The sequence below is a fragment of the Dendrobates tinctorius genome, unplaced genomic scaffold, assembly GCF_039654945.1.
Source record: "Dendrobates tinctorius isolate UK_male_01 unplaced genomic scaffold, ASM3965494v1 ptg000372l, whole genome shotgun sequence".
Classification (NCBI taxonomy): Eukaryota; Metazoa; Chordata; class Amphibia; order Anura; family Dendrobatidae; genus Dendrobates; species Dendrobates tinctorius.
In genome coordinates this window covers 88,187-115,933 of record NW_027362038.1, presented here as the reverse complement: position 1 = coordinate 115,933, position 27,747 = coordinate 88,187, and the positions used below count along the sequence as shown (strand labels likewise).

The 27,747-nt window shown below is 46.0% G+C and overlaps 1 protein-coding gene across 1 annotated transcript; it reads right to left on the bottom strand.

The window, feature by feature from the left end:
• Nucleotides 1-584: 584 nt before the first annotated feature.
• Nucleotides 585-27,264, bottom strand: LOC141075784 (uncharacterized). The gene is made up of 7 exons (XM_073562930.1): nt 27,212-27,264; nt 23,476-23,686; nt 23,167-23,346; nt 22,960-23,083; nt 22,779-22,876; nt 22,490-22,580; nt 585-3,446 (listed from the first exon to the last, which is right to left on the bottom strand). Exons 1-7 carry the CDS (start codon nt 27,262-27,264, stop codon nt 2,374-2,376), a joined length of 1,830 nt encoding a protein of 609 aa, XP_073419031.1. The 3' UTR covers nt 585-2,373.
• Between the last annotated feature and the right edge of the window lie 483 nt (nt 27,265-27,747).

Sequence of the window (27,747 nt, the reverse complement as noted above, 5' to 3'; positions counted from 1 at the left end):
TTTGATCGCTTCTTTTCTCTGATATTTCTAACATTTGACATTTGCCTGAATTTTTATATCTACACATGATTTACACAAATTATATTTTCTTGTGGTAACTCTATACTATTTAACATTATAAACTGTGTATTTCTGTAATTATCTGTATGTATACATGATTGATTACCACTTCTGTCTCTGTAAAAACAATCCCCTTTAACCCCTTTCTGACCTCGGGCATAAATGTACTTCCTCCCTTTGATGTGGGCTCCGGCAGTGAGACCACATCTTTTCCGGCACATGTCAGCTCTTTTGAGCAGCTGCCATTTGCCCCGAACAGACTCTGTCAGCGGCATTTAATGCGCACTTCCAGCAAGCGCCGGAAATTCCACCCATCGGTGACCCCATCACATGATCATGGGTCACCGATGGGTTGGCATGATAACCAGAGGTCTCCAGCAGACCTCTATGCTTGTCACTGCCGGATTGCTATGAGCGTCGCCCGCTAGGCAAAGCTGCATGGACCAGGGATCATCCTGCCGAACTCCCGCTCTCCTATTAACACGGGCAAAACGCTACTCAGACAACACAGGGTGAGGGTAACACAGTGTGGGCAATGCTTTATTCTACCACAAAACAGGCAGATAACACATAGAACAGTCCCAGCACAGCACCCAAGATGGGGCACATTACAGAGTCTCACCCTCCACTGACCCGCCGGGATAATAGCTTCTGTGACTACAGATCTTCCAGGGTCACTACCCCACCTGTGGCACAGACACAGAGAGGAGGTAATGACAAGCATAGGAAGATGACAGTCCATTGAGTCCATACAAGGTACAAGGCCGGTTGATCCAAAGATCACAATCTGGCTTTTCCAAACGTATCCATGGTTCAGTGATGGTCAATGGAGCAGATCTGTATTCTTCCAACCGAGGCTGAAAACCCCTAGGTTGTTTCCTGTAGAATGATAGATCCGTGTCCCTTGTGATGATGTTGTGGCTGCTGTCCTGTCTCTTGTCCTTTGGATGTATAGATGTCAATATCACCGGCTTACACAAACAAAAGTCTGTTTTCTTGACCAACTAGAAATCTACACTTAAATTTAAACCCAACATACAGATAACATTCTATTATTCTTCGTTTGCTAAAAATAGTCGTCTGGTTAATTAACATAGAATGCTGTATGTCTTCACAATGCCAAAAATAAAAAAGTTTTAAAAAATATTCAAAAAATATAAAAGTTCAAATCACCCCCCTTTCAAAATAAAACAATAAAAAAATCACACATACACATATTTGTTATAGCGGCGTTCAGAATCGCCCGATCTATCACTATAAAAAATAATTAACCCGATCGCTAAATGGCGTAACGAGAAAAAATGTCAAAACCCCAGAATTACTTTTTTTGGTCGCCGCCACACTGCATTAAAATGCAATAAAGGAAAGACCAAAAGATCGTATATGCACCAAAATGGTATCCATTAAAATCATCCGCTCGGCACACAAAAAATAAGCCTTCACCCAACCCGAGATCATGAAAAATGGAGACGCGACGGTATCGGAAAATGGCGCAATTCTTTTATACTTTACCTAATAAAGAGGAGTTATTTTTACTGATACAGCGGGTACAGAAAGTATTCAGACCCCTTTATATTTTTCACTCTTTGTTTCATTGCAGCCATTTGGTAAATTCAAATTCATACTATCTATTCCTGACACTGGAGGGGCTTATAAACTTCCGAAGTATATAGTTTGAGGTCTGGGATCTGCCAATATGGGGCTAGTTTTCTGACTGTTTCGGATAACATGATACATGATTTTAGTTTTCTTTTTAATTTACTCTCGTTTGAATATAGGTCAATATTAAATAGTCTCTTGATGAGTCGTCTTTGGTGAGGATGATTAAACCCGTAGAGATGAGAGGTTTGGAGAGTGAGTGTGTACACGTCACCTCACCCTATATACTGAACTGTGGGGTACATGTTTTTTCTATTAGTCACCTTCTGACTAACCTTCAGGGGGTGAATTATGGGTACAGTTTTATATTTGGAATTAATAAGGTTTAGTTTTATCCTTTTGTCAGCAAACATGAGGAATGACAAGAGACAACCCATTTAAGAAGATTCAATTTTGGTTAAAATTATTCAAACATGAACATAAAAAAGACTTCGCCCCTATGTGACGTCTCTGATGTTTATTAACAGTTGATTTCCAAGTAAAATATTTGCCACATTAAGAAAATGAAAATGGCTTCTCCTCTGTGTGACTGCTCTGATGTCTAACAAGAAGCACTTTCTGGTTAAAACATTTCCCACATTCTGAACAGGAAATAGGCTTCCCCCCTGTGTGCATTCTCTAGTGTTTAACACAATTTTATTTATTGCTGAAACATTACCAAAATTCTGAACAAGAAAAAGGCTTCTCCCCTGTGTGAGTTCTCTTGTGGGTAACAAAATTTGATTCATCTGCAAAACATTTCCCACATTCTGAACAAGAAAAAGGCTTCTCCCCCATGTGAGTTCTCTGGTGCTTAACACAATCTGATTTATTGCTAAAACATTTCCCACATTCTGAACATGAAAAAGGCTTCTCCCCTGTGTGAGTTCTCTGGTGGGTAACAAAATTTGATTTCTGTGCAAAACATTTCCCACATTCTAAACATGAAAAAGGCTTCTCCCCTGTGTGGATTCTCTGGTGCTTAACACAATCTGATTTATTGTTAAAACATTTCCCACATTCTGAACATGAAAAAGGCTTCTCCCCTGTGTGAATTCTCTGGTGCTTAACACAATCTGATTTATTGCTAAAACATTTCCCACATTCTGAACATGAAAAAGGCTTCTCCCCTGTGTGAGTTCTCTTGTGGGTAACAAAATTTGATTCATCTGCAAAACATTTCCCACATTCTGAACAAGAAAAAGGCTTCTCCCCCGTGTGAGTTCTCTGGTGCTTAACACAATCTGATTTATTGCTAAAACATTTCCCACATTCTGAACAGGAAAAAGGCTTGTCCCCTGTGTGAGTTCTCCGGTGGGTAACAAAATTTGATTTCTGTGCAAAACATTTCCCACATTCTAAACATGAAAAAGGCTTCTCCCCTGTGTGGATTCTCTGGTGCTTAGCACAATCTGATTTATTGTTAAAACATTTCCCACATTCTGAACAGGAAAAAGGCTTCTCCCCTGTGTGAGTTCTTTGGTGGATAACAAAAATTGATTTCTGTGCAAAATATTTCCCACATTCTGAACATGAAAATGGCTTCTTTGCTTTAGGAGCAGTTTGTTTTTTATTGCCTCTTTGGCGAATTTGATTTTCCTTAGTAGTCGGATCTTTGCTGTAAATGGATGATGATATATCTGGAGTAATGGCATTCACTTCAGTTTTATCTTGTAGGATCTCAAGATCATCAGATTTAAAAATTAAAGATGTCATCTGTCCCTCTGATCTCCTGGTACAGTCATCTGCTAAGATAAAAAAAACATTTTTTTAAATAAAATATCCTTGAGTTTTATATTTTTGAACATTTCTACTTAAACTGTACATAAAAATGGCAAGCTATGTAAAAAACTTTAATTATTTACCAAGACAATGACAGTTCACAGTCTAATAGAAAACATTGTTGGATGTTCCAGTAGTGTGCGGTGTTCAACTGTTTGTTCATTCTGCCTCCCAAATATCGAATAAAAAGAAACCAATCAATGTTATGTAGGCGAAAATAACACCAATTCTCATCTCACAAAAAACAAGTCCCCACTCAGGTCCATCATCTGTCAATGGAAAAACAGAGGGTCCCGCACTATTAGTGGCTCAAAGGCTGTTGAAAAGCAACAAGGTTTCTATAAACCAATCCAGCAAAATCCGCTCTCACTTCGGAGTCTTGCAGTGTGCGCAAACAACATTTAGGATCCCTGTATTTAGTAATATTATAGTGAGAAGAATCCACTTAATTTTTGGTGTGTGTCTCCTGGAGCACAATCTGGGCACTATGTGCTGGGTAATAAAATGGCAAATGTGTAATTTTCACTCTCCAACATCCACTGCGTGTTAATTTCCGGAAAGTGGCTGTGGAGTCAAAATATTCACTCCTCCTAAGGATTATAACCCTCAGTGAATTAATTTATAAAATGGAATCACTTTATGGGGATTTCTACTATTCTGGTTTTCTGTCATTTAGTCATATTAGGGCTTCTGCATATGGTGTGTCCAATCTCATCTGGGATTTGTTCCTGCTGTCCAGTTGGAGTAATCTGCTCCCTACTCCAGCCAATTGGAAAGTACTATAGTGAGAAGAATCCACTTAATATTTGGTGTGTGTCTCCTGGCGCACAATCTGGGCACTATGTGCTGGGTAATAAAATGGCAAATGTGTAATTTTTCACTCTCCAAGATCCACTGTTAATTTCCAGAAAGTGGCTTTGGATTATAACTGTCAGGATCCTGTCAGCGTCGGCAACTGCCACGGCTGAGCAGGCTGACTTACCCACACTGCGGGAGAGCACGGGGCCCAACATGGTAATGAAGGTTTAAACAGACAGGACCTGAGGCATGGAAAATAGTAAGGAGTACCAGAACCTATGATCAAATGATGGTAGGGGGCGGGGCTTAGCGTCCTACAACTGCAGATGATGTGATGTACCTACTGCAGGAATACTTTAGTAGAGGAAAGGAAAACGCAGGTCAGACAAGCAGAAGTCATACACGAGAGGGCGGTGCGGTACCAAAGGGACGAGCAGAGAATAGTCAAGTCACAAGCCGAGAGTCATACACGAGAGAGAGGTGCGGTACAAAAGGGACAGGCAGAACTCGTAACAGGGACAGAACCGGATCAAAACCAAACAAGCAACAAGTTATCAGGCACAAGGCATACGTACACAAGGGGTCAACTAACTCAGCCGAGGGCAGGAGTATAACTGACACCGGACCTAGGTCAAGTGAGCATTAAATAACCGCCCTCTGCCAGAGAGAGGCAGAAACAATTAACCCCCTGTCTGACCAGGACGGGCCAAAGCGAAACCCCGTCATGGATCATGACAGTACCCTCCTCTCAATGGGGGGGCCACTGGACCCCCAGGTCTCTCAGGATACTTGGCGTGAAAGGCCCGGACCAACTGATCCGCATGAACCGATCGAGCAGGAACCCACGACTGTTCTTCAGGACCATAGCCTTTCCAATGTACCAGATACTGAAGGGCACGACGGACACCCAGAGTTCAAATGGGAAAATTCTCCAAAATGTGGATGAAACCCATAATTGCAGAAAAAGGGAGATGTACCCGTAGACTGGTTAATGCGGTTGTTAAACGCAAACTCGGCCAACGGTAACACAGAACACCAATCATCCTGTCAGGCTGAGGTCAAGCAACGCAGAATTTGCTCCAGAGACTGATTGGTCCTCTCGGTCTGCCCATTAGTCTCTGGATGATAAGCGGATGAAAATGACAGACCAATACCCAACCTCTTACAAAAAGCCCTCCAAAATCTGGAAACAAATTGCACTCCTCTTTCAGACACCACATTCAAGGGTACCCCATGCAACCGCACCACATGCTCAACAAACAATCTGGACAATGTTTCCGCATTAGGTAGAGCTGCCAAAGGTACAAAATGTGCCTGCTTACTAAACCTGTCCACCACAACCTAAGCGACGGTATTACCCTTGGAGGGGGGAAGGTTGGTGATGAAATCCATGGACAAATGCGTCCATGGTCTCTCAGGAATTGGCAGTGGTACCAATTCCCTGGCCGGCCGGTTATGGGTGGTTTTTGCACGGGCACAAACATCACATGCAGACACATATTCCCCAACATCAGAGGCTAAAGAAGACCACCAAAATACTCTAGCAATGGCCTTCTGGGTAGCCAAGATCCCTGAATGTCCACCCAGAACTGAGTCATGGAAATCCCGGAGGACCTTGAGACGAAACTGAGCTGGCACAAAAAGTTTATCCACCGGCTTAGCCGGAGGTGCAAGAGACTGGCCTTCCCAAATCTCCCGTTCCAACATATTAGAGACACCTGCCACCACCACCCCAGGCTGAAGAATGGAGGATGGAGGTTCGGGGGGGACACCGGATCTAGACTGCGTGACAAGGCATCAGCTCTGACATTTTTGGATCCTGGCTGAAAAGTGATCGAGAAGTTGAATCGGGAAAAAAGTGACCATCTAGCCTGTCTGGGAGTCAACCTTTTAGCTGACTCAGTGTAAGCTAGGATTTTGTGATCCATAATTACGGTTATAGGATGGACAGCCCCCTCCAAAAAATGCCTCCATTCTTCAAAGGCCAACTTTACGACCAGAAGTTCTCGATTCCCAACATCATAGTTCCTCTCCGTGGGGGAGAATTTCTTCGAGAAAAAGGCGCAAGGTCTCAAATTGGTCAAAGTGGCGGGTCCCTGGGACAATACCGCCCCCACCCCCACCTCTGAGGCATCTACCTCAACAATAAATGGTTCAGATGGGTCCGGTTGAATAAGAACCGGAGCAGACATGAAACATTTTTTCAAAAACTGAAACGCCGCTATCGCTGCGGCTGACCAATTCTTGATATCGGCCCCCTTTTGAGTCATGTCTGTGAGGGGTTTAACCACCTGTGAGAACCCCCTTATAAACTTGCGATAATAATTGGCGAATCCTAGGAAATGCTGCAGAGCCTTCAAATCACAAGGTTGAACCCACTCGACAATGACCTGCACCTTATTAGGATCCATGCGAAACCCTTCAGCAGACACAATGAACCTCAGAAAAGACAGCTCCTGAACAAAAAATAAACATTTCTCCAGTTTAGCAAAGAGACAGTTCTCCTGAAGTCTTTGGAGAACTGCCTGAACATGACCAATGTGAGCCTGTTTATCAGGAGAGTAGATCAATATGTCATCCAAATACACCACCATAAACCGTCCAATATAATCAGAGAACACATGATTTATGAAATTTTGGAAGACCGCTGGAGCATTGGTCAGACCGAAAGGCATGACCAAATTTTCAAACAACCCTTCAGTAGTGAGAAAAGCAGTTTTCCACTCATCTCCATCTCGGACTCGGATAAGGTTATACGCTCCCCGTAGATCTAATTTCGAAAACCATTTAGCTCCGGACAACTGGTTGTATAAATTAGGAATAAGTGGGAGGTGATACGTATTTCTCACATTTATCTTATTTAACTCACGAAAATCGAGGCATGGGCGTAAACCGTTTTTTTTCTTTACAAAAAAGAACCCCGCCGCCACGGTAGAAACAGAAGGACGAATGTGTCCCTTACGGAGACTCTCGGAAATGTATTCCTTCATCGCAGCCCGTTCTGGACCCGAAAGGTTATACAAGCGGGCCTTGGACAATTTAGCACCTGGAACCAGGTCAATGGCACAATCAAAAGGGCGGTGTGGTCGTAAAACCTCAGCCTCCTCTTTGGAGAAAAGGTCCGTATAGTCTTTTAGGCACTCCGGAATACCTTCCAGACCCACGGACGACACAAGACACAGTAACCAGACATTTTTCAGAACAATAGGGACCCCATTTAACAATGTTCCGAGATTCCCAATTAATCACAGGATTATGTAATTGTAACCAGGGGAACCCCAACACCAGTCCCGCAGGCAGGTTGTCCATAACAAAACATGAAATATGTTCCTGGTGTAAGGAACTCACTTTAAGGAGAAACTCATCTGTACGGAATATGACGTCATTTTTAGCCAGTGGTGTTTTGTTAATGGCAACAACGTGGATAGGAGTCTCCAGCCTAACTGTCCCTAACTTACACCTGGACATCAAGTAAGAGTCAATAAAGTTCAACGACGATCCGCAATCCACGAAAGCAGAAGTGGGTGTGGAGACACTCCCACAACAAAGTTCCACTTGCAATAACATTTTTGAAAATGGAGAAAAAGGTACTTGAGAGCCTGAGTGACCTCCACGACAATCACCGGGGCTCAGTCGCTTGCAGGTTGGTGGACAAGAAGGGCAATCCTTTTTCCAATGTCCGGAAACCCACAGAAAAAAAAGCACTTTCCCAAGTGCCGTTGTCTCTTTCCTTTCTCCTTGAAGTCGATGGTTCCCATCTCCATGGTTTCCAATGTAAGACTGGCTCCCCTTCCTTGAGAAAATAATGGGGTTTCAACCTGCATCATTCCCCTGGCCCGTAGCCTGCGATCCATTCAGACGGCTTGTGTCATAGCCTCCTCCAGGGAATCAGGCGGAGGGTGGAGAACCAAGGCATCTTTCAGATGTTCAGACAGGCCTCTATGGAACAAACCCTGGAGGGCGGCATCATTCCAGCAGACCTCAGCAGCCCAGCGTCTGAACTCTGAGCAGAACCACTCGGCTGAGTGCTTCCCCTGACACACGCTCATCACCCTGTCCTCAGCCATACGCATCCGATCAGGCTCATCATAAATATGCCCCAAGGCCTCAAAAAAATTCATCCACAGTCATGCGCTCAGGGGCAGTGGTAGGAAGGGAAAAAGTGCAAGCCTGGGGAGCACCCCTTAACAGAGATATAATGACCCCCACTCTCTGACTTTCATCCCCAGAAGAGTATGGTCTCAATGAAAAAAAAAAAACTTACAGCCCTCCTTGAACATTTTGAATTCCCTTTTATCTCCAGAAAAAGAATCCGGTAACTTAACCGGAGATTCAGGGGAAATTACTGTAACCTCACGAGCCCCTGATGACAAAACCCCCTGCACAGTGTCAGCGATCAGCTGCTGAGACTGAGCCAGGGCTAGTTGTTACCCCAGGAGTCTCTGAGACATCTGAGTCAGGTGCTTTAACTGCTCAAAAAGAGCATGCATAGGATCCATTACACACATAGGAGAAAGGGAGCAGAGAAAAAAAATGGTAACGGTCAGTTATAATGTCAGGATCCTGTCAGCGTCGGCAACTGCCACGGCTGAGCAGGCTGACTTACCCACACTGTGGGAGAGCACGGGGACCAACACGGGAATGAAGGTTTAAACAGACAGGACCTGAGGCACGGAAAATAGTAAGGAGTACCAGGACCTACGATCATGTGACGGTAGCGGCGGGGCTTAGCGTCCTAATACTGCAGATGATGTGCTGTACCTACTGCAGGAATACTTTAGAAGAGGAAAGAAAAATGCACGTCAGACAAGCAGAAGTCTTACATGAGAGGGTGGTGCGGTACCAAAGGGACGAGCAGAGAATAGTCAAGTTACAAGACGAGAGTCACACATGAGAGAGAGGTGCGGTACAAAAGGGACAGGCAGAGCTCGTAACAGGGACAGAACCGGATCAAAACCAAACAAGCAACAAGTTATCAGGCACAAGGCACACGTACACAAGGGGTCAACTAACTCAGCCGAGGGCAGGAGTATAACTGACACCGGACCTAGGTCAAGTGAGCATTAAATAGCCGCCCTCTGCCAGAGAGAGGCAGAAACAATTAACCCTGTCTGACCAGGACGGGCCAAAGCGAAATCCTGTCCTGGATCATGACAATAACCCTCAGTAAATTAATTTATCAAATGGAATCACTTTATGGGGATTTCTACTATTCTGGTTTTTGGTCATTTAGTTATATTAGAGCTTCTGCATATGATGTGTCCAATCTCATCTGGGATCTGTTCCTGCTGTCCAGCTGGAGTAATCTGCTCCCTACTTCAGCCAATTGGAAAGTACCACACTCTACTAAAGCTCAAAGCACATGGCATGGCCAGAATCTGCCAAATACAGCGCTATTCTCCTCTGGTTCAGTCCTATGTGCTCAGCTTGCGGCTTGTGTATTTGTTTCCTGTTGTGACCGTGGCTCGTTTACTGACTACTCTTGTGTCTTATGATTCTGTATTCTGTCCTTCTGGTTCTGACCCAGCTACCTGACTATTCCTCTTGCCATCTAACACCACAGAATAGCAGGTAACACCATGGTCCAAGCCTAGGGGTCCCTGTGTAAGTCCAGATTCATGTAATGGCGTTAAAGGGCGATGAGCAAGGCAATCCTTGGGATATGGAAAGCAGAGAAGATAGAGCCAAGCAGGTTCATGGAGGACATCTTTTGAGCTGCCAGGTGACCATGAACAGTGCTCCCAATATATTGTGTCTGCAAACTATTCCAGCTAGATCTGCATTCAAGTAGCTAAATGGCGCTCCTTCCCTTCTGAACACTGCCATGTGCCCAGACAGTAGTGTACAACCGTATATAGGGTACAGTGAGAAGCTGGAAAATAATTTGTAAGATCCATTTGTTTTCTATTATCCTTTGTGAAGAATTCTAAAGTTACCACCACATAAAGTGACACACGTCAGATATTAATAATGAGTAACTAGTGGTGAAACCTCTCTGGTGTAATTAGAGTATGGGGCTCGGAGACTTCACAATCTATACTATCGTAAGCTCCAATATTTTCTGTCAGATGAGTTTCAAGAAGAAATATTAGGAATTTAAAGAGAACTGTGTATAAGGCCGGTTTCACACGTCCTGATATTTCCAGTACTGATTTTTCTGGTCCATGTGCATAATACTTGGGCACATGTCTGACAACAGTGTGCAGCATCAGTACCACATGTACAGCCGGCAAGGAATAAGCACTACAGTAAGTGCTGTTCCCCGGTGGCAGGTGCTGAAGACGCTCTCATCATTCTCCCCTGCTCTGCCGGCGGGGGGAATGATGAGAGTTATATTAAGGTTAGAATGATGACAGCAGGTGGAGGCTTTTGGGAGTATTACTCTCATCATCCTACACCTGCTGCTAAGAACAGTGACAGCAGGGGAGGATGATGGGAGTATTCCTCACCCGCAACTTGCGCTATAACTAAATAAATAAATGAAAAAACGGCGTGGGTCCCACTGTATTTTCAATAACCAGTCTGACAAAATTCACAACTGGGGGCTGCAACCCTCAGCTGTCAGCTTCAGCAAGACTGGTTATCAAGAATAGAGGGGTCCCCACACTGTTTTTTCAATTATTTAAATAAATAATTTAAAACAACGGCGTGTGTCCCCCCCATTTTTGACAACCAGCCTTGCTAAAGCTGAAAACTGGGGGCTTGTATTCTCAGACTTGTAAGGGGCCATGGATATTGACCCCCCCAGCCTAAAAAAAGCAGCCCGCAGCTGCCCAGAAAAGGCACATCTATTAGATGCGCCAATTCGTGCCCTTTTCCCGGCTCTTCCCACTTGCCCTGTAGTGTTGGCAAGTGGGGTTCATATTTGTGGGGTTGATGTCACCCTTGTATTGTCAGGTGACATCAAGCCCACGGCTTAGTAATGTAGAGGTGTCTATAAGACACCTATCCATTACTAATATTATAGTTATATGGTAAATAAAGACACAGCCAGAATAAAGTCTTTTATTAGAAATAAAACAAAACACAGTTTTCGTTTTTTATTTAAAGATAACAGAGAATTCTCACGGTGATCTGCTGTGAAGTCACTTAGCTTGAACTGTGGTGACCTCATCAATGACTTTTTCCCACGGTCCTGAGGTCACTGCGGTTCAGCCTGGCTGGAAACCTCGATGATGTCACTGCTGGTCAATGATGCTGCGCTTGCTCATTCACCAGTGGCTCTCAGCCTGGACAGTTGCATCTTGGCACAGTCCAGGTTGAAAACTAATTATCCCCCAGACATAGATTACGGCATGGGACAGAACGACAGACAGGAATGGTATATTGTTTTTTTTTTATTTTTAATACAGGAGAACGAGGTCTTCGGTGGAAATAAGCGTTAGATGAGTATAACTGTGTTTGTTATTTTTAATTAAAAAAGAAAAACCGTTTTATTTCTAATAAAAGACATTATTCTGGCTGTGTCTTTATTTACCATGTAACTATGAGGATAGTAATGGATAGACACCTCTCCATTACTAAGCTGTGGGCTTGATGTCACCTGACAATAAAAATGTGACATCAACCCCTCAAATATGAACCCCACTTGCCACCGCTACAGGGCAAGTGGGAAGACCTGGGAAAACCATCGGAATTGGCGCATCTAATAGATGTGCCTTTTCTGGGCAGTTGAGGGCTGGTTGTTTAATCTGTATTTGTAGTTTTCAGTTAATGAGATTCTCGTGCTTCGGGTTGGGGTGTGGGAGTGGCTGTGGGCGGGGCCTTATGTGTTGCTCTGTGTAAATATTCATCTGTATTGGCTTATGACACTGATCCTTCAGTGACCTGCCCCCTATTTTACATAAAAAATTACATCCAGAAAAATGTCACTGGCGATGGCGGCGCCTGCGCAGTAGCATCTATAAGTAAGAGATAGATGTTACTGGACAGGCACCGCCAGTGTCATATGCAAATTTTTTCTAAGCCTCACAATAGCCATAGTATTATAGGCTGTTATGAATGTGTCACCGAGGAGGACAACAAAAAGCTAAGTCGCAGAAAACAAGAGAGGTTGGTAACTATGCAGATTGCAGATCCCTGATCCTAGCCACACAACTAGCAGTAGCAGTGGAGCATTCCTACGATGATCCAGACGCCTCGTCACCGCCGGAGGACTACATAAGCCTAAAGCAAGAAAAGGGGAAAACTAACTGCCCCAGAGCAGACCCCAAAGGAATAGACAGCCCCCACACATGCATTGACGGTGAAACAAGATGAAAACACAAACACAGGCAGGAAAATAGGCTGAGCAAACGATGGGGCCAAACTAACTATAAAGGATAGGAAAGGAAAGACACTGTCTGCAATCTGCCAAAAACCCTACAAAAATAATGTCCAAAACTTCTGATAACAAAATTAACCCAGAAGTCACTAGACTTCTCCCACTATATCAGCACTCTGAAATATTCTGAGACAGAGCAAAAAGAGGCCAATCTAATAAGGGACTAAAAAGCAAGTTGGCAAATACAATATTCCATATTGCCTTTAACCAATACAGGGTCAGGAGGTGCTGCCATAGGAACCACAGGCTCAACAAACCTCTTCAACAGTGATTTATGAAATACGTTATGGATCTTGAACGTAACTGGAAGAGCCAATCGAAAAGAAACAGGATTAAGAATCTCCAAAATTTTATAAGGTCCAATAAATCTTGGCTTAAATTTTGGAGATGCAACCTTCATAGGAATATTCTTAGACGACAACCAAACTATATCACCCACTTTAAACCAGGACCAATTGTCCTACGTCGGTTGGAAAATCGCTGGGCCTTTTCCTGAGAGAGTGACAACTTATCCACTACTTGGTCCCATATCTGCTGCATTCTCTCAACCACAGTGTCCACACCTGGGCAGGACGAAGCGTCCACTTGCCCTGAAGAGAATCGAGGATGAAACCCAAAACTACAGAAAAAGGGTGACATCAAAGTGGCAGAACTAGCTCTATTGTTCAGCGCGAATTCGGCCAAGGGCAAAAATGAAACCCAATCATCCTGATCAGCAGATATAAAACATCTTAAATAAGACTCCAAGGTCTGGTTTATTCTCTCAGTCTGCCCATTAGTCTGGGGATGAAACGCTGAGAAGGATAACTGAATTCCCAGATTGGAACAAAAGGCTTTCCAGAATCTGGAAACAAACTGGACTCCTCTGTCCGACACAATGTTCTCAGGAATCCCATGTAACCGAACCACCTGTTGTAAAAACAAGGGCACCAACTCAGCAGAAGATGGCAACTTTGGGAGTGGTACAAGATGGACCATCTTCGAAAATCTATCACAAATCACCCAGATAACAGTCATTCTCTGAGAAACAGGAAGATCAGAAATAAAATCCATTGAGATATGGGTCCATTGCCTCTTGGGCAATGGCAGGGGCATCAGCAACCCACTAGAACAGGGTTTAGACCGAGAACAAGTCCCACAGGACTGCACAAAATTCCTGACATCACAAGATAAGGCGGGCCACCAAAAAGACCAACTCACCAAATCTCTGGTACCAAAAATACCTGGATGACCAGCCAATGCGGAGCAATGAACTTCAGACATCACTCTCTTTCTCCACTGGTCAGGAACATACAATTTTCCCATAGGGCAACGCTCAGGTTTATCCTCCTGAAATTCCTCCAGGGTGCGTCTCAAATCGGGCAAAATGGCAGAAAGAACTACCCCCTCACCTAGGATGGTAGTAGGCTCAGTCACATTAAGAGAATCAGCAAAGAAACTCCTAGAAAGAGGGTCTGCCTTAACATTCTTAGTGCCCGGAAGAAAAGAGACCACAAAATTAAAACGCGTGAAAAACAAGGCCCATCTAGCCTGTCTAGGATTCAAGCATTTGGCCGACTCCAGATAAATCAAATTCTTGTGATCGGTGAGGACCACAACTTGATATCTAGCTCCCTCCAACCAATGTCTCCACTCCTCAAATGCCCACTTCATGGCCAACAATTCCCGATTCCCCACGTCATAGTTGTGTTCAGATGGGGAGAACTTAGGAGAAAAGAAGGCACAAGGATTCATCTTAGAAGTCACAGGGTCTTTTTGGGACAACACAGCTCCTGCACCAATCTCAGAAGCATCTACCTCCACCTGAAATGGAAGTGAGACATGAGGTTGCCGTAAAACTGGAGCTGAAGTAAATCTCTGCTTAAGCTCCTGAAATGCTGAGACAGCCTCAGCAGACTAATTCAGCACATCAGCGCCCTTCTTGGTCAGATCAGTCAGTGGTTTGACAATACCAGAAAAATTACCTATAAATTTACGATAGAAATTAGCAAAACCCAAAAACTTCTGGAGAGCCTTCAAAGAAGTAGGCTGAACCCAATCATAAATGGCCTGTACCTTGGCCGGGTCCATTTCAATAGTCGACGGAGACAAGATAAATCCCAAAAATGAAATCCTCTGTACACCAAAGAGGCATTTCAATCCCTTAACAAACAGGGAATTCTCCCTCAAAATCCGGAACACAGTCCGGACATGTTCCACATGAGAATGCCAATCACTAGAAAAGATCAATATATGATCCAGATAGATGATCAAAAACTTATCCACAAGGTCTCGGAAAATATCATTCATAAAGGACTGGAAGACAGAAGGGGCATTAGTGAGCCCAAAAGGCATCACCAGGTACTCAAAATGTCCCTCCGGAGTATTAAACGCCATCTTCCATTCATCCCTGTGCTTGATGCTAATAAGATAATACGCCCCCCTGAGGTCAAGCTTAATAAACCAGCAGGCACTCTTAACTCTGGGAAATACATCAGACATCAGAGGTAACGGGTACTGATATTTAACCGTCATCTTGTTAAGGGAACGATAATCAATACACGGTCTTAATGAACCATCTTTCTTGGCCACAAAAAACCCCAGTACCTAAAGGTGACGAGGATAGTCTAATATGACCCTTCTCCAACGACTCCTTAATATAGGATCACATAGCATCGTGTTCGGGTACTGATAAGTTGAAAAGCCGACCCTTGGGAAATTTACACCCAGGCATCAACTCAATTGCACAGTCATAACTCCTATGAGGAGGCAAAAACGCAGACTTACTCTCACTAAATACATCAGAAAAATCGGCCAGATAATCAGGAATATCATGAGACTGAGGAGAGGTGAAGAAAACAGGAGCGTCCCTAAGCACACATTGACAGCCCCAACTCACCACAGACCCAGATTTCCAATCCAAAACAGGATTATGAGTTTGCAACCAGGGAAAACCCAGAACAATAGTGGCATGCAAATTATGCAGCACCAGAAATTTACAATTTTCTTGGTGGTCTGGGGCAACTCGCATTATCACCTGGGTCAAAAACTGAGGTTTATTCTCCGCCAAAGGAGTAGCATCAATACCCCTCAAAGGAATAGGCGTCCGCAGAGGCGTCATGGACAAACCACAATGTTTAGCAAAGTCCAAATCCATCAGATTCAACGCTGCTCCAGAATCCACAAAAGCCTTAGTGGAAAACATGGATAAGGAGCAGATCAGAGTAATTGCCAAAAGGAACTTAGGTTGTACACCACCCACAGCAAATGTGTGTGCAAAACGTTTCTCTCATTTAGGGCAGACAGAAATAGTATGAGAGGCGTCTCCACAGAAAAAACACAGCTTATTACGCCTTCTAAATTCCTGACATTGCGCCCTAGACAAAACCCCATCACATTGCATAGGTTCAGACATTTGTTCAAAAGGTGGCAGCGCCTCCCGTTTAGTTTTACGTTCACGTAAACGCCGATCAACTTGAATGGCTAATGACATAGAATCATCCAGACCAGAGGGAACAGGAAATCCCACCATAACATCTTTCATTCCATGCAGTGAGGACCGCCCACTTTCTTAATTTTTGACAGTATAACTCTGCAGAATCCTGACCCTGGTTTAATGCCAACAGGGTTCTCTCAGCTTGATCAACAGCATTAGGTTCATCATACAACAACCCCAAGGCTTGAAAAAATGCATCCACATTAGTCAAAATAGGATTTTCAGGTGTCAGAGAAAAAGCCCAATCCTGGGGATCGCCGCGCAGCAAGGAGATGACAATTTTAACCTGCTGCACAGAGCTCCCCGATGAGTTAGGCTTCAAGGCAAGAAATAATTTACAGTTATTCTTAAAATTCAAAAATTTAGACCGATCCCCAAAAAACACATCAGGAGTGGGGAATTTAGGTTCAGCAGCATGTGACTGAATGAGGCAAGTGGAAATTCCCTGCACTTCAGCAGCAAGTTGCTCCACACGATCAGTCAATTGCTTAATCTCCATTAGGAAAAAAAAAAAATCCTACGGCCCCAGAAAAAAAAAAGAGGAAAAAAATATATATATAAAAAAATTCTGACACTTTTTTTTTTTCTTTCTTTTTTTTAAACAATTTTTTCCTGCTTTTGAGTACCCTAGAATCTGCGGTATGTGTTATGATGAGTCACCGAAGGAGGAAAAAACAAAATACCAGCCAAGTCCAGAAAAACCAGAGAGGTTGGCAGCTATCAGATTGCAGACCCCTGAACCTATCCACAACAACTAGCAGTAGCCGTGGGGGGTTCCTACGGTGCCTTAGACCCCTCGATGACAGCCGGAGAGCTACATAGCCTAAAGACAGAAAGGGGAAAAACTAAACTGCCCCAGAGCAGACCCCAAAGCAATAGGCAGCCCCCAACATATAATGGCGGTGAAGCAAGATGAAAACACTAACACAGATAGAAAAATAGGTTGAGCAAACGATGGGGCCCAAGCTAACTACATAGGACAGGATAGGAAAGCTGCTGTCTGCCATCCGCAAAAACCCTATCAAAATGAGCCAACCGACTGATAGGAAAAACTGGCCCTGAAGTCGCTAGGCTTCAAAAGACTATATCAGCACTCAGGTATATTCTGAAGACAGAGCAAAAGATCAACAGATCAGAGACAAAAATGGTATTCAGCTCACCCCCGGCCGGGGATGGCAGAACTCCCAAAAAACAAGGCAAAACAAAAACAAAACTGAAGAGTACAAAGCAGAGCAGAAAAACTTAGCTTTGAGAGGCAGGAATCAGACTGGTCTACAAGAATCCAGCAGGAAAATCACCAGCCAGGAAGAAGGGCGTCGGCAGCCTTATATCCAGTCCTCAATTCCAGCCACCCAGTTATCATCTAGCTGCCCAGGTGTTTGGTAATCAGTCTCACTACCTTCCTTCACCAGAGGAAGGAGTTCATCAGACCTCAATGATGAAGGGAAAAATGAACTCACAACAGGTATGGCTGGTGATTCTGTTATGAATGAGTCACCGAGGAGGACAACAAAAAGCTAAGTCCCAGAAAACCAGAAAGGTTGGTAACTATGCAGATTGCAGATCCCTGATCCTAACCAAACAACTAGCAGTAGCAGTGGAGCGTTCCTACGATGATCCAGACGCCTCGTCACCGCCGGAGGACTACATAAGCCTAAAGCAAGAAAAGGGGAAAACTAACTGCCCCAGAGCAGACCCCAAAGGAATAGACAGCCCCCACACATGTATTGACGGTGAAACAAGATGAAAACACAAAGGCAGGAAAATAGGCTGAGCAAACGATGGGGCCCAAACTAACTATAAAGAAAAGGAAAGACACTGTCTGCAATCTGCCAAAAACCCTACAAAAATAATGTCCAACACTTCAGATAACAAAATTAACCCAGAAGTCACTAGACTTCTCCCACTATATCAGCACTCTGAAATATTCTGAGACAGAGCAAAAAGAGGCCAATCTAATAAGGGACTAAAAAGCAAGTTGGCAAATACAGATAAATAGGAGTAGAAATTCAGCACAGCCCCAGCCGGGACTGGCTGAACACACAAAAAACTGAATAGACCAACAAAATCAAGTGTGAACATTAGCAAAAACACTTAGCTTGAAAAGGCTGGAACAGAGCTGAAAACCAAGACCTGGAAAGCAGAAGCAATCACCAGCAAAGACTAGGGCGTCGGCTGTCTTAAATCCAGTCTGATTCCTGAGGTCCAATTGTCATCCTCATTATCAGGTGGCAGATCTCTACTGATTAAATCAGCCTCACTACCTCCTGTTACCACCAGAGGGAGTCTGGAAGGAGAACTCACTGCTGGTGGACCAGAGAATGAGGTCACAATAGGCATTATCAACAATAATATCAACACTATTATATGCATTATGAAATAATGGGGGCAGGTCAGTGAGGGATTAGCGACCTGTCAAAAGCCAATACAGATGAATATGTAAATCAAAAAGAAAAAAATAGAAAGGCACTAAGAAACAGTCTACTTACTGGTGGAGTGGGTGGACTCTGAGTCAGCAACACTTTGCAGGGTGAAAGCACGGTAGTGAAGGTGCTTGCTTGAAGAAGCACACAAGACAATCCAAAAAAAAAAGGAAAAAAGCAGCACACTCCGTTTACCGTATCATAAAAAACCTAAGTCCTTTATTTCAGAAAAGCATACATGGACAAGGTTTGTGAGGGCAGGATAAGTGCAGGCAAGAAACAGGACTATGGCCGTTTTGTGCTGCTTTTTTCCTTATTTTTTGGACAGATGTGATGATTACATATTCATCACATAAAGCCCTGCCCCGAAGCACGAGATTCTCATTAACTGAAAACTACAAATACAGATTAAACAACAACCACAAGACGGATTTCATCACCAGGTATCATTGTAATCAGTATAACGGCGCTGACCTGACAGTGTCTGGAGGTTACTGTGCACAATCCGGCTGACAGGTTCCCTTTAAATTTAGATCTTAGGCATTTGGAAGAGGCAATGGAGAGATTTTTTTTAAGACTATCAGGGAGTTACAGACTCACATTAGGCAGGAAGGCCGATCCCACCACAATCAAACTATCATACAGAAGGAACAGGTTAAAAAAAGACATAGAATAAAAAAATATGTTACATCCCCAACAACAACGTACATACGAGGGGAGAACACTAAACTGGAGCTGCACTCATTTATGGTGGACAATTGGAGCCACTATGAGTCCTGACCAGAAGAGTAGAGAAAGTATTAGCGTCCCCATTTCAGGAGAGATTGTGGAGTAATCTGAATTCCTTAGGATGGAAAGCATAATGGAATTTATGACATGGGGTGAATCCATGACGCCAGGGCTGGAGCCAACACATCTCCTGCAGGCGGGAATAAATGTATATTATAGCCATCAGCCACGCATAGCTTAGCGATCTATCATGGCACAGGTGGAATGTTTGTCCTGTAGATTATCACAATCCTCCTTGAAATTACCATATTTTTTGGACCATAAGACGCACCTAGGTTTTAGAAGCAGAAATTAGGAAAAAAAATGAAGCAAAAAATGTGGTCAATTCTGTACTTAATATCCCCTATCCTGGTATACATGGTCCCCTCATCCCTATCCTGGTATACATGGCCCCCTCATCCCTATCCTGGTAAACATGGCCCCCTCATCCCTATCCTGGTATACATGGATCCCTCATCTCCATCCTGGTATACATGGATCCCTCATCCCTATCCTGGTATGCATGGCCTCATCCATATCCTAGTATGCATGGCCCCCTCATTCCTATCCTGACAGGAATGATCACCCTCATCCCTATCCTGGTATGCAGGGCCCCATCCTCAGCCTGGTATTGTGAAGTACAGTATTTAGATGTATGGGGCATCTTGTTCTCAAAGACTCCATTTTTGTGTTTGCGACGCCATTTTGTTGTTCACGAGTTAAATTTTGTAACTAGGGGAAAGTTCACGGCTGTAATGAAACCAGACTGTTCCAGCTTGCACGAGATATGAGACCCTGATGAATGTGCTATTGTTCTATTCTCTGCATCATGTAACTAGGGACATATTCCGATTTTCTTGCAAAACTATTGGCTTATAAAGTAAATGTATTACGACGATGCTATTGGTAGCTGAGTATTTTGCATAATTAAGCAAAATACTATAAAAAGGTGACATAATAAACGGGGTTAGTGATCTGCCTTGATCCTCCCATACAGAGGCATATGTCTCCGTCTGGTCATTCCCAGTTGCTAGCAATGCCCCGTGGATTAATTTGGAAATCACTTGGTCCACCGTGAAGGGTTAATTTAGCCCTCCCTCTATAGCTCCCCAACAGCAGGTATGCATAGCCACATCTCATCCTAGTATGCATGGTCCCATCCCTATCTTGGTATGCATGGTCCCATCCCTATCCTGGTATGCAGGGCCCCCATCTCTTCCAGGAATGCATAGCCGCATCTCGTCCTAGTATGCATGGTCCCATCCCTATCCTGTTATGCATGGTTCCATCCCTATCCTGTTATGCAGGGCCCCATCTCGTCCTGGTATGCAGGGCCCCAGCTCATCCTGGTATGCAGGGCCCCATCCTTATAAGTAGCCCTCACCCCCATCCTGGTATGCAGGGTCCCAACCTCATCCTAATATGCATGGTCCCCCATCCCTATCCTCGTATGCACGGACCCCCATCCTTATCCTGGTATGTATGGGCCATTCTCGTCCTGGTATGCAGTGCCCCATCACAAAACATTAAAAAAAACAAACCATTACACTTACCTACCCGGCGCTTCCTTGCAGTGTCCTGCTCCGGTGCCAGCAACTGCTATATACTTGTAAGCAGTGCTGAGAACAGTGAGAATTCATGAATATTCATTTATCTTAAGTAGCAGCACACGTGACCGCCGGTAGCAGCAGGAAGCCGGTGGCTGACACTGTGTGCTACTGAAGAGCAATGAATACTCACTGCCCTTTGCGTGCACAGTCCTGGCAGCTGTTCTCTGCTTGTGAGCAGCGCGTGACATCCCTGCCATGTGCTGCTTACAAGCATATAGCAGTTGCTGCATCGGAGCAGGACGCTGCGAGGGAGCGCGGGGTAGGTAAGTGTAATGGTTTGTTTTTTAATGTTTTCTGATGGGGTCATGCATACCAGGATGGGGATGGGGGTGCGGGCCAATTATAAGGATGGGGCCATGCATACCAGTACCAGGGTTAGGGGCTAATCATATCAAGATACTATTATTAACGAGAAATGAATATTCATTGCCCTCCAAGCCCATGGGCATGTAATGCAGTGAGTATTCATTTCTCTTTAGCCACAGCAACAGGAGTTAGCTGCAGCCACCGGCTCCAGCCTCCTGTGACCCGCTGCTCCGCTGATGCCGTTCCCCCACCTACCCACCACAGCCAGAGCCGGTACATCCGGACTATAAGACGCACCCCCCATTTTACTCCACATTTTTGAAGGAAAACAGTGCGTCACATAGTCCGAAAAATACGGTAGATTTTATACAAATTGAAAAGTCAGGATAAAGGGAAACTCTGCTGTTACTCTACAGAAATTCACACTTGGCCTCACTTTTGTCGATCATAAAAGGGAAGTTTGGCCAGAAAGACTGGACCTGGTCTTGTAGGGACCATGAGACATTCAGCAGCACAGAAGGGAGAGAAGATTCATCCGATAAGATCTCAGGGATCTAGAAAGCCAACAGCATCATTACCCTCCGCTTTCTCTTACAGGCCCAGCATAAGATTTTTCTTCAAGTGATTTTCTATCTTGTCAGCACATTCTACGTACGCTGTCATTTGGCTTTATAGTTACAGATCTGGGCAGGTAACGGTCAGCGTCTCCTAATGTGAAGGAGAGAATGGCTAATGAAATCAATTATTAAACGTTATATTAGTCAGTTTAGATATGGTGTTCCAAGATGGCGTCTGTGTCTTCAGACAACACCCTGGAAGGAATCCTTGGAATGCAGAAGCTGAGATACTGGATACCATATATGGAAGTGAAGATGAAATGGACCTATCATAGACTGACACTGGCTACTCAGGAGATTGTGTGACACCCATTTCCTGACTCTCTGTCTTGAGAATAAACTTCAGTTGTATGCAAGCCTTTGCAGAGAAAAAAGTAGACATCTAACTCTGTAAGCGTGCACTCGGCCTATATTGGGTCAGGTACAAGCAATCATATAGATCTCGCACTAAGGAATCACCCTCACACTAATCCCAGGGGGTAGGAGGATCCTCGAGGTTGTAAGGTCTATAGAAAAGGGCTTTCAATGCCCAATGTCATTAGAACAGTTTTGGGTGGAGGAGAATGTTGTGGTCTAGAGGCAAAATGGTGATCATGGTAATAAGGCCGGACTACACCACCGATAAAGCAGCCACAGCCGGTGACTGAGAGGAATCTGTGACTTCTCTGCATTCAGTGGTTACTACTCACCTGGGTAGTCATTTGTGGCACTCTCCTCTTTACACCACTCATCACCCCTCACATATGTCTCTGTAGTGTTAATATGGGTCAGATCTTCACCCTGAAACAAATATTGTAAAAGTCACCGACAGATGGAGAAGTCCCATCTATGATCAGCTCTAATCCTGCCATCTCCACCGTTCTCATTACACAAGTATAAAACATATAATACTGGTGGATAAAACAAGACTGAGCACAAGACCTTCACAGCCGTCTACACATCATAGGGGAGATCTCCTGACACCTTCTCTCCATCTACCTGATGATCCTGAGGAGCACTGGGATCTTCTTGGTTACAGTCCTGTGGAAGAAGAGGACGGGGACATCTCTCTGGTGCTGTCCTCTTACTGGACAGATCTGGAGGAAACACATACAGGGACTGAATTCATTCTCTACATACAGATAATTATAGGCCGTGTGTATTTAGTCCTGTCTATTACCTGGAGATGTGAGGGGCTGGGGAACCTCCATTATGACGTCCTTGTACAGATCTCTGTGTCCTTCTAAATACTCCCACTCCTCCATGGAGAAATAGACAGCGACATCCTGACACCTTATAGGAACCTGACACATACAATGATACCGTCATCCCCCCGATCCCTTCATAGTGTTACTGTATAATGTCCCAGCATTCCCAGCAGTGTCACCTCTCCAGTCAGCAGCTCAATCATCTTGTAGGTGACTTCTAGGATCTTCTGGTCATTGATGTCCTCATGGATCAGGGGGTGAGGTGGAGGCCCCGTGATTGGGCTCAGGGATCTTCCCCATCCCTCAGACACAGGGTCCTGACAGCGATCACTAGAGGTCTTCTTCACCACTGTGTAATCCTGGTTATGGAGAGACACATTAATAAATCTCACTACAGACATTTCCAGAGTCCTCACCTCTCCAGTTCTGTCCATCCGTTATTCCCATAGATAAGAATGATGTAATGTGACGTCATCAGAATCTCTCACCTCTCCAGTGAGACGGAAGAGGATCTCTAGGGTGAGGTGTAACATCCTCTCCGCCATCTTGTCTCTGTCCATATCCATCCTTGATGGGTAAATCAGGAAAATTCTCTTTTGTAGAAGATCTTCACTGAGAGGATCCGATATTGTAGAGACCTGAATGAGAAGACGATGATCCGATGTAACAGCATAAGAATCCTGTGTAATAATACAATTACTGGAGATAATAAGGGAAACATATGAGGAGATTTATTATCTTACAGGGTTTAGTTTTCTTCCCTGACATCTACTAATAAAACCTATATATTTAGGCCACAGACAACAAGCAGTTTCCTCCTCGGAGTCGGCAGCTGAACACGTTCCTCATAGACTCATCTTCCATAACGCTAATTCTCGTCTCATTACCGACACTGGAATCGGCATTAGCAATACTGCAGGAGATATTCATCACACGCGACATGAGAAATAACTCCTTCATGATGAGGACGACATCTTCATCTTCTACTGCGGCTCTAGAGACAGATGTGGCCAGAGTCGGTCACTGCCTCCATCCCCACCGGCCGTCTATATGAAGGTTTCCCGTCTTCCCCGCACTGGAATCTTCTCTCCCGTTAGATCTCAGCTCTGAGTCACACACAGAAGTTTGAGGCTTTTCTGGAAGAACAGGACAGGAGAGATCTGAGGCCGATGTCTCCATGTACAGGGTTTCCCCTCGGGATAAGAGGCTTTTCTATCCCTTTCCCCCAATTAGAGGGGACACCTGTGGATATCGGGGTCTTTACCGGCTGCAGTCCTGGGGGGATTTACTCGGTAACGTGGACGTTGGACAAACGTCACCATCAATTCCCATCAGAGTGAAAGAACATCGCTCCTCTATTCAGCTCTATGGATCCAGGATGAAATCCACTGCGGCCCCTGCAAGAAAAGAGCGAAGTCTGGTGAGACCCCCGAGGCCGGAGATTTCTACAGCTGCTCTGTGCACACAGGACCTGTGATGAGGTCACAGGAGGGGAGGAGTCAGGGGTCACATGATCAGGGGCCTCGGTGTGTGCAGGACTCTGCTGTGCTGGTTGTCATGGTGCTGGATGAGGGGAAGTTTCTGTGTGGGGTCAGGAGGGGTTTACAGGGTGGATGTAGCAGAACCGTGTGTGTACGAGGTGTACGGAGTGGAGCCGTGTGTGTACGAGGTGTACGGAGCGGAGCCGTGTGTGTACGAGGTGTACGGAGCGGAGCCGTGTGTGTACGAGGTGTACGGAGCGGAGCCGTGTGTGTACGAGGTGTACGGAGCGGAGCCGTGTGTGTACGAGGTGTACGGAGCGGAGACGTCTGTGTACAAGGTGTACGGAGCGGAGCTGTGTGTGTACGAGGTGTACGGAGCGGAGCCGTGTGTACGAGGTGTACGGAGCGGAGCCGTGTGTGTACGAGGTGTACGGAGCGGAGCTGTGTGTGTGCGAGGTGTACGGAGTGGAGCCGTGTGTGTACGAGGTGTACGGAGCGGAGCCCTGTGTGTACGAGGTGTACGGAGCAGAGCCCTGTCTGTATGAGGTGTACGGAGCGGAGGCGTGTGTGCACGAGGTGTACGGAGCGGAGACGTGTGTGTACAAGGTGTACGGAGCGGAGCTGTGTGTGTACGAGGTGTACGGAGCGGAGTCGCGTGTACGAGGTGTACGGAGCGGAGCCGTGTGTGTACAAGGTGTACGGAGCGGAGCTGTGTGTGTACGAGGTGTACGGAGCGGAGTCACGTGTACGAGGTGTACGGAGCGGAGCCGTGTGTGTACGAGGTGTACGGAGCGGAGCCGTGTGTACGAGGTGTACGGAGCGAAGCCGCGTGTGTACGAGTTGTACGGAGCGGAGCCCTGTGTGTACGAGGTGTACGGAGCGGAGCCGTGTGTGTACGAGGTGTACGGAGCGGAGCCGTGTGAGTACAGGGTGTACGGAGCGGAGCCGTGTGTGTACGAGGTGTACGGAGCGGAGCCGTGTGTGTATGAGGTGTACTGAGCGGAGCCGTGTGTGTACGAGGTGTACAGAGCGGCGCCGTGTGTACGAGGTGTACGGAGCGGAGCCGTGTGTGTACGGGGTGTACGGAGCGGAGCCGTGTGTGTACGAGGTGTACGGAGCGGAGCCGTGTGTGTACAGGGTGTACGGAGCGGAGCCATGTGTGTATGAGGTGTACAGAGCAGAGCCGTGTGTGTACGAGGTGTACGGAGCGGAGCCATGTGTGTATGAGGTGTACAGAGCGGAGCCGCGTGTGTACGAGGTGTACGGAGCGGAGCCGTGTGTGTACGAGGTGTACGGAGTGGAGCCGTGTGTGTACAAGGTGTACGGAGCGGAACCGCGTGTGTTCGAGGTGTACGGAGCGGAGCCGCGTGTGTACGAGGTGTACGTAGTGGAGCCCTGTGTGTATGAGGTGTACGGAGCGGAGTCATGTGTGTACGAGGTGTACGGAGCGGAGCCGCCTCTGTACGAGGTGTACGGAGCAGAGCCCTGTGTGTACGAGGTGTACGGAGCGGAGCCGTGTGTGTACGACGTGTACGGAGCAGAGCCCTGTGTGTACGAGGTGTACGGAGCGGAGCCGTCTGTGTACGAGGTGTACGGAGCAGAGCCCTGTGTGTACGAGGTGTACGGAGCAGAGCAATGTCTGTACGAGGTGTATGGAGCTGAGCCGTGTGTGTATGAGGTGTACGGAGCGGAGCTGTGTGTGTACGAGGTGTACGGATCAGAGCTGTGTGTACGAGGTGTACGGAGCGGAGCCGTGTGTGTACGAGGTTTACGGAGCGGAGCCGCGTGTGTACGAGTTGTACGTAGCGGAGCCCTGTGTGTACGAGGTGTACGGAGCAGAGCCGTGTGTGTACGAGGTGTACGGAGCGGAGCCGCATGTGTACGGGGTGTACGGAGCGGAGCCATGTGTGTTCGAGGTGTACGGAGTGGAGCTGCGTGTGTACAAGGTGTACAGAGCAGAGCCATGTGTATACGAGGTGTACGGAGCGGAGCCGCGGGTGCACAAAGTGCACGGAGCGGAGCCGCGTGTGAACGAGGTGTACGGAGCGGAGCTGCGTGTGTACGAGGTCAACGGAGCTGAGCCATGTGTGTGCGAGGTGTACAGAGCTGAGCCGTGTGTGTACGAGGTGTACGGAGCTGAGCCGTGTATGTACGAGGTGTACGGAGTGGAGCCGTGTGTGTACGGAGTGGAGCCATGTGTGCACAAGATGTACGGAGCGGAGCCGCATGTGTACGAGGTGTACGGAGTGGAGCCATGTGTGTACGAGGTGTACGGAGCAGAGCCGTGTGTGTACTCTGTATACCACCATCTTCAGTCACAGACCCCTCCGTGTACACTGTATACACCTATTATCCCTCAGCTTCAGGCGCAGACCCCTCTGTGTACACTGTATACACCCGTATACTTCCAGCTTCGGTTGCAGACTCCTCTGTGTTCACTGTATATACCTGTATACTCCCAGCTTTGGTTGCACACTCCTCTGTGTATGCTTTATACACCTGTATACCCCCAGCTTCGGTCATAGACTCCTCTATGTACTCTGTATACACCCGTATACTCCCAGCATCGGCTGCAGACTACTCTGTGTATGCTGTATACCCCTGTATTCCCCCAGCTTCGGTCGCAGACCCCTATGTATGCTATGTACACCCGTATACCCCCAGCTTCGGTCGCAAACCCCTCAGTGTACGCTGTATACACCCTTATACCCCCAGCTTCAGTCACAGACCCCGCATCTCTCACACTGTAGAACTGATGCTGGACACATGGTAAAACTGCAGTCGTCGGTCTCTCATCTCTCGCACTTATACTGATAACATAAGATGGAGTCAGACGAACCCTCCTACAAAACGTGAGAACAAAGTCATTACTACAGGACTGTGTGAGAAAGGGATTTATTCTACAAGAAATGCTGGGGCCACAAATGAGAGAATCCGGGCCCCGTGGCTGGATACTCCGGGCCCCCAGCGTGTTAGAACCAGACGGCGTCTTTGTCCCTGGAGCTTCTCTACTCGGGATAATGAGACTCTGATCTTGGTCATCCGTATGGATAATGGAAATGGAATTACAAAGCTTCTCATAGACTTTCCATGTTAGACACGGACGGCACATGCACAGCACACAGACGGCTCATGTACAGCACACGGACGGCACATGTACAGCACACGGATGGCACATGTACAGCACACAGACGGCACATCTACAGCACACGGACGGCACGTTTACACGGACCCATAGACTTGTATTGGCACTTTGTCATCTGTGCTGCTGGTAAAACA

Coding starts and splice junctions, on each gene's coding strand:
- LOC141075784 (XM_073562930.1), bottom strand. CDS start 27,264: ATGAGAGACCGACGACTGCAGTTTTACCATGTGTCCAGCATCAGTTCT. Junction 23,687..27,211: donor TCCAGCATCAGTTCTACAGT/GTGAGAGATGCG, acceptor TATTATCTCCAG/TAATTGTATTATTACACAGG. Junction 23,084..23,166: donor TTGAGCTGCTGACTGGAGAG/GTGACACTGCTG, acceptor TGTATGTGTCAG/GTTCCTATAAGGTGTCAGGA.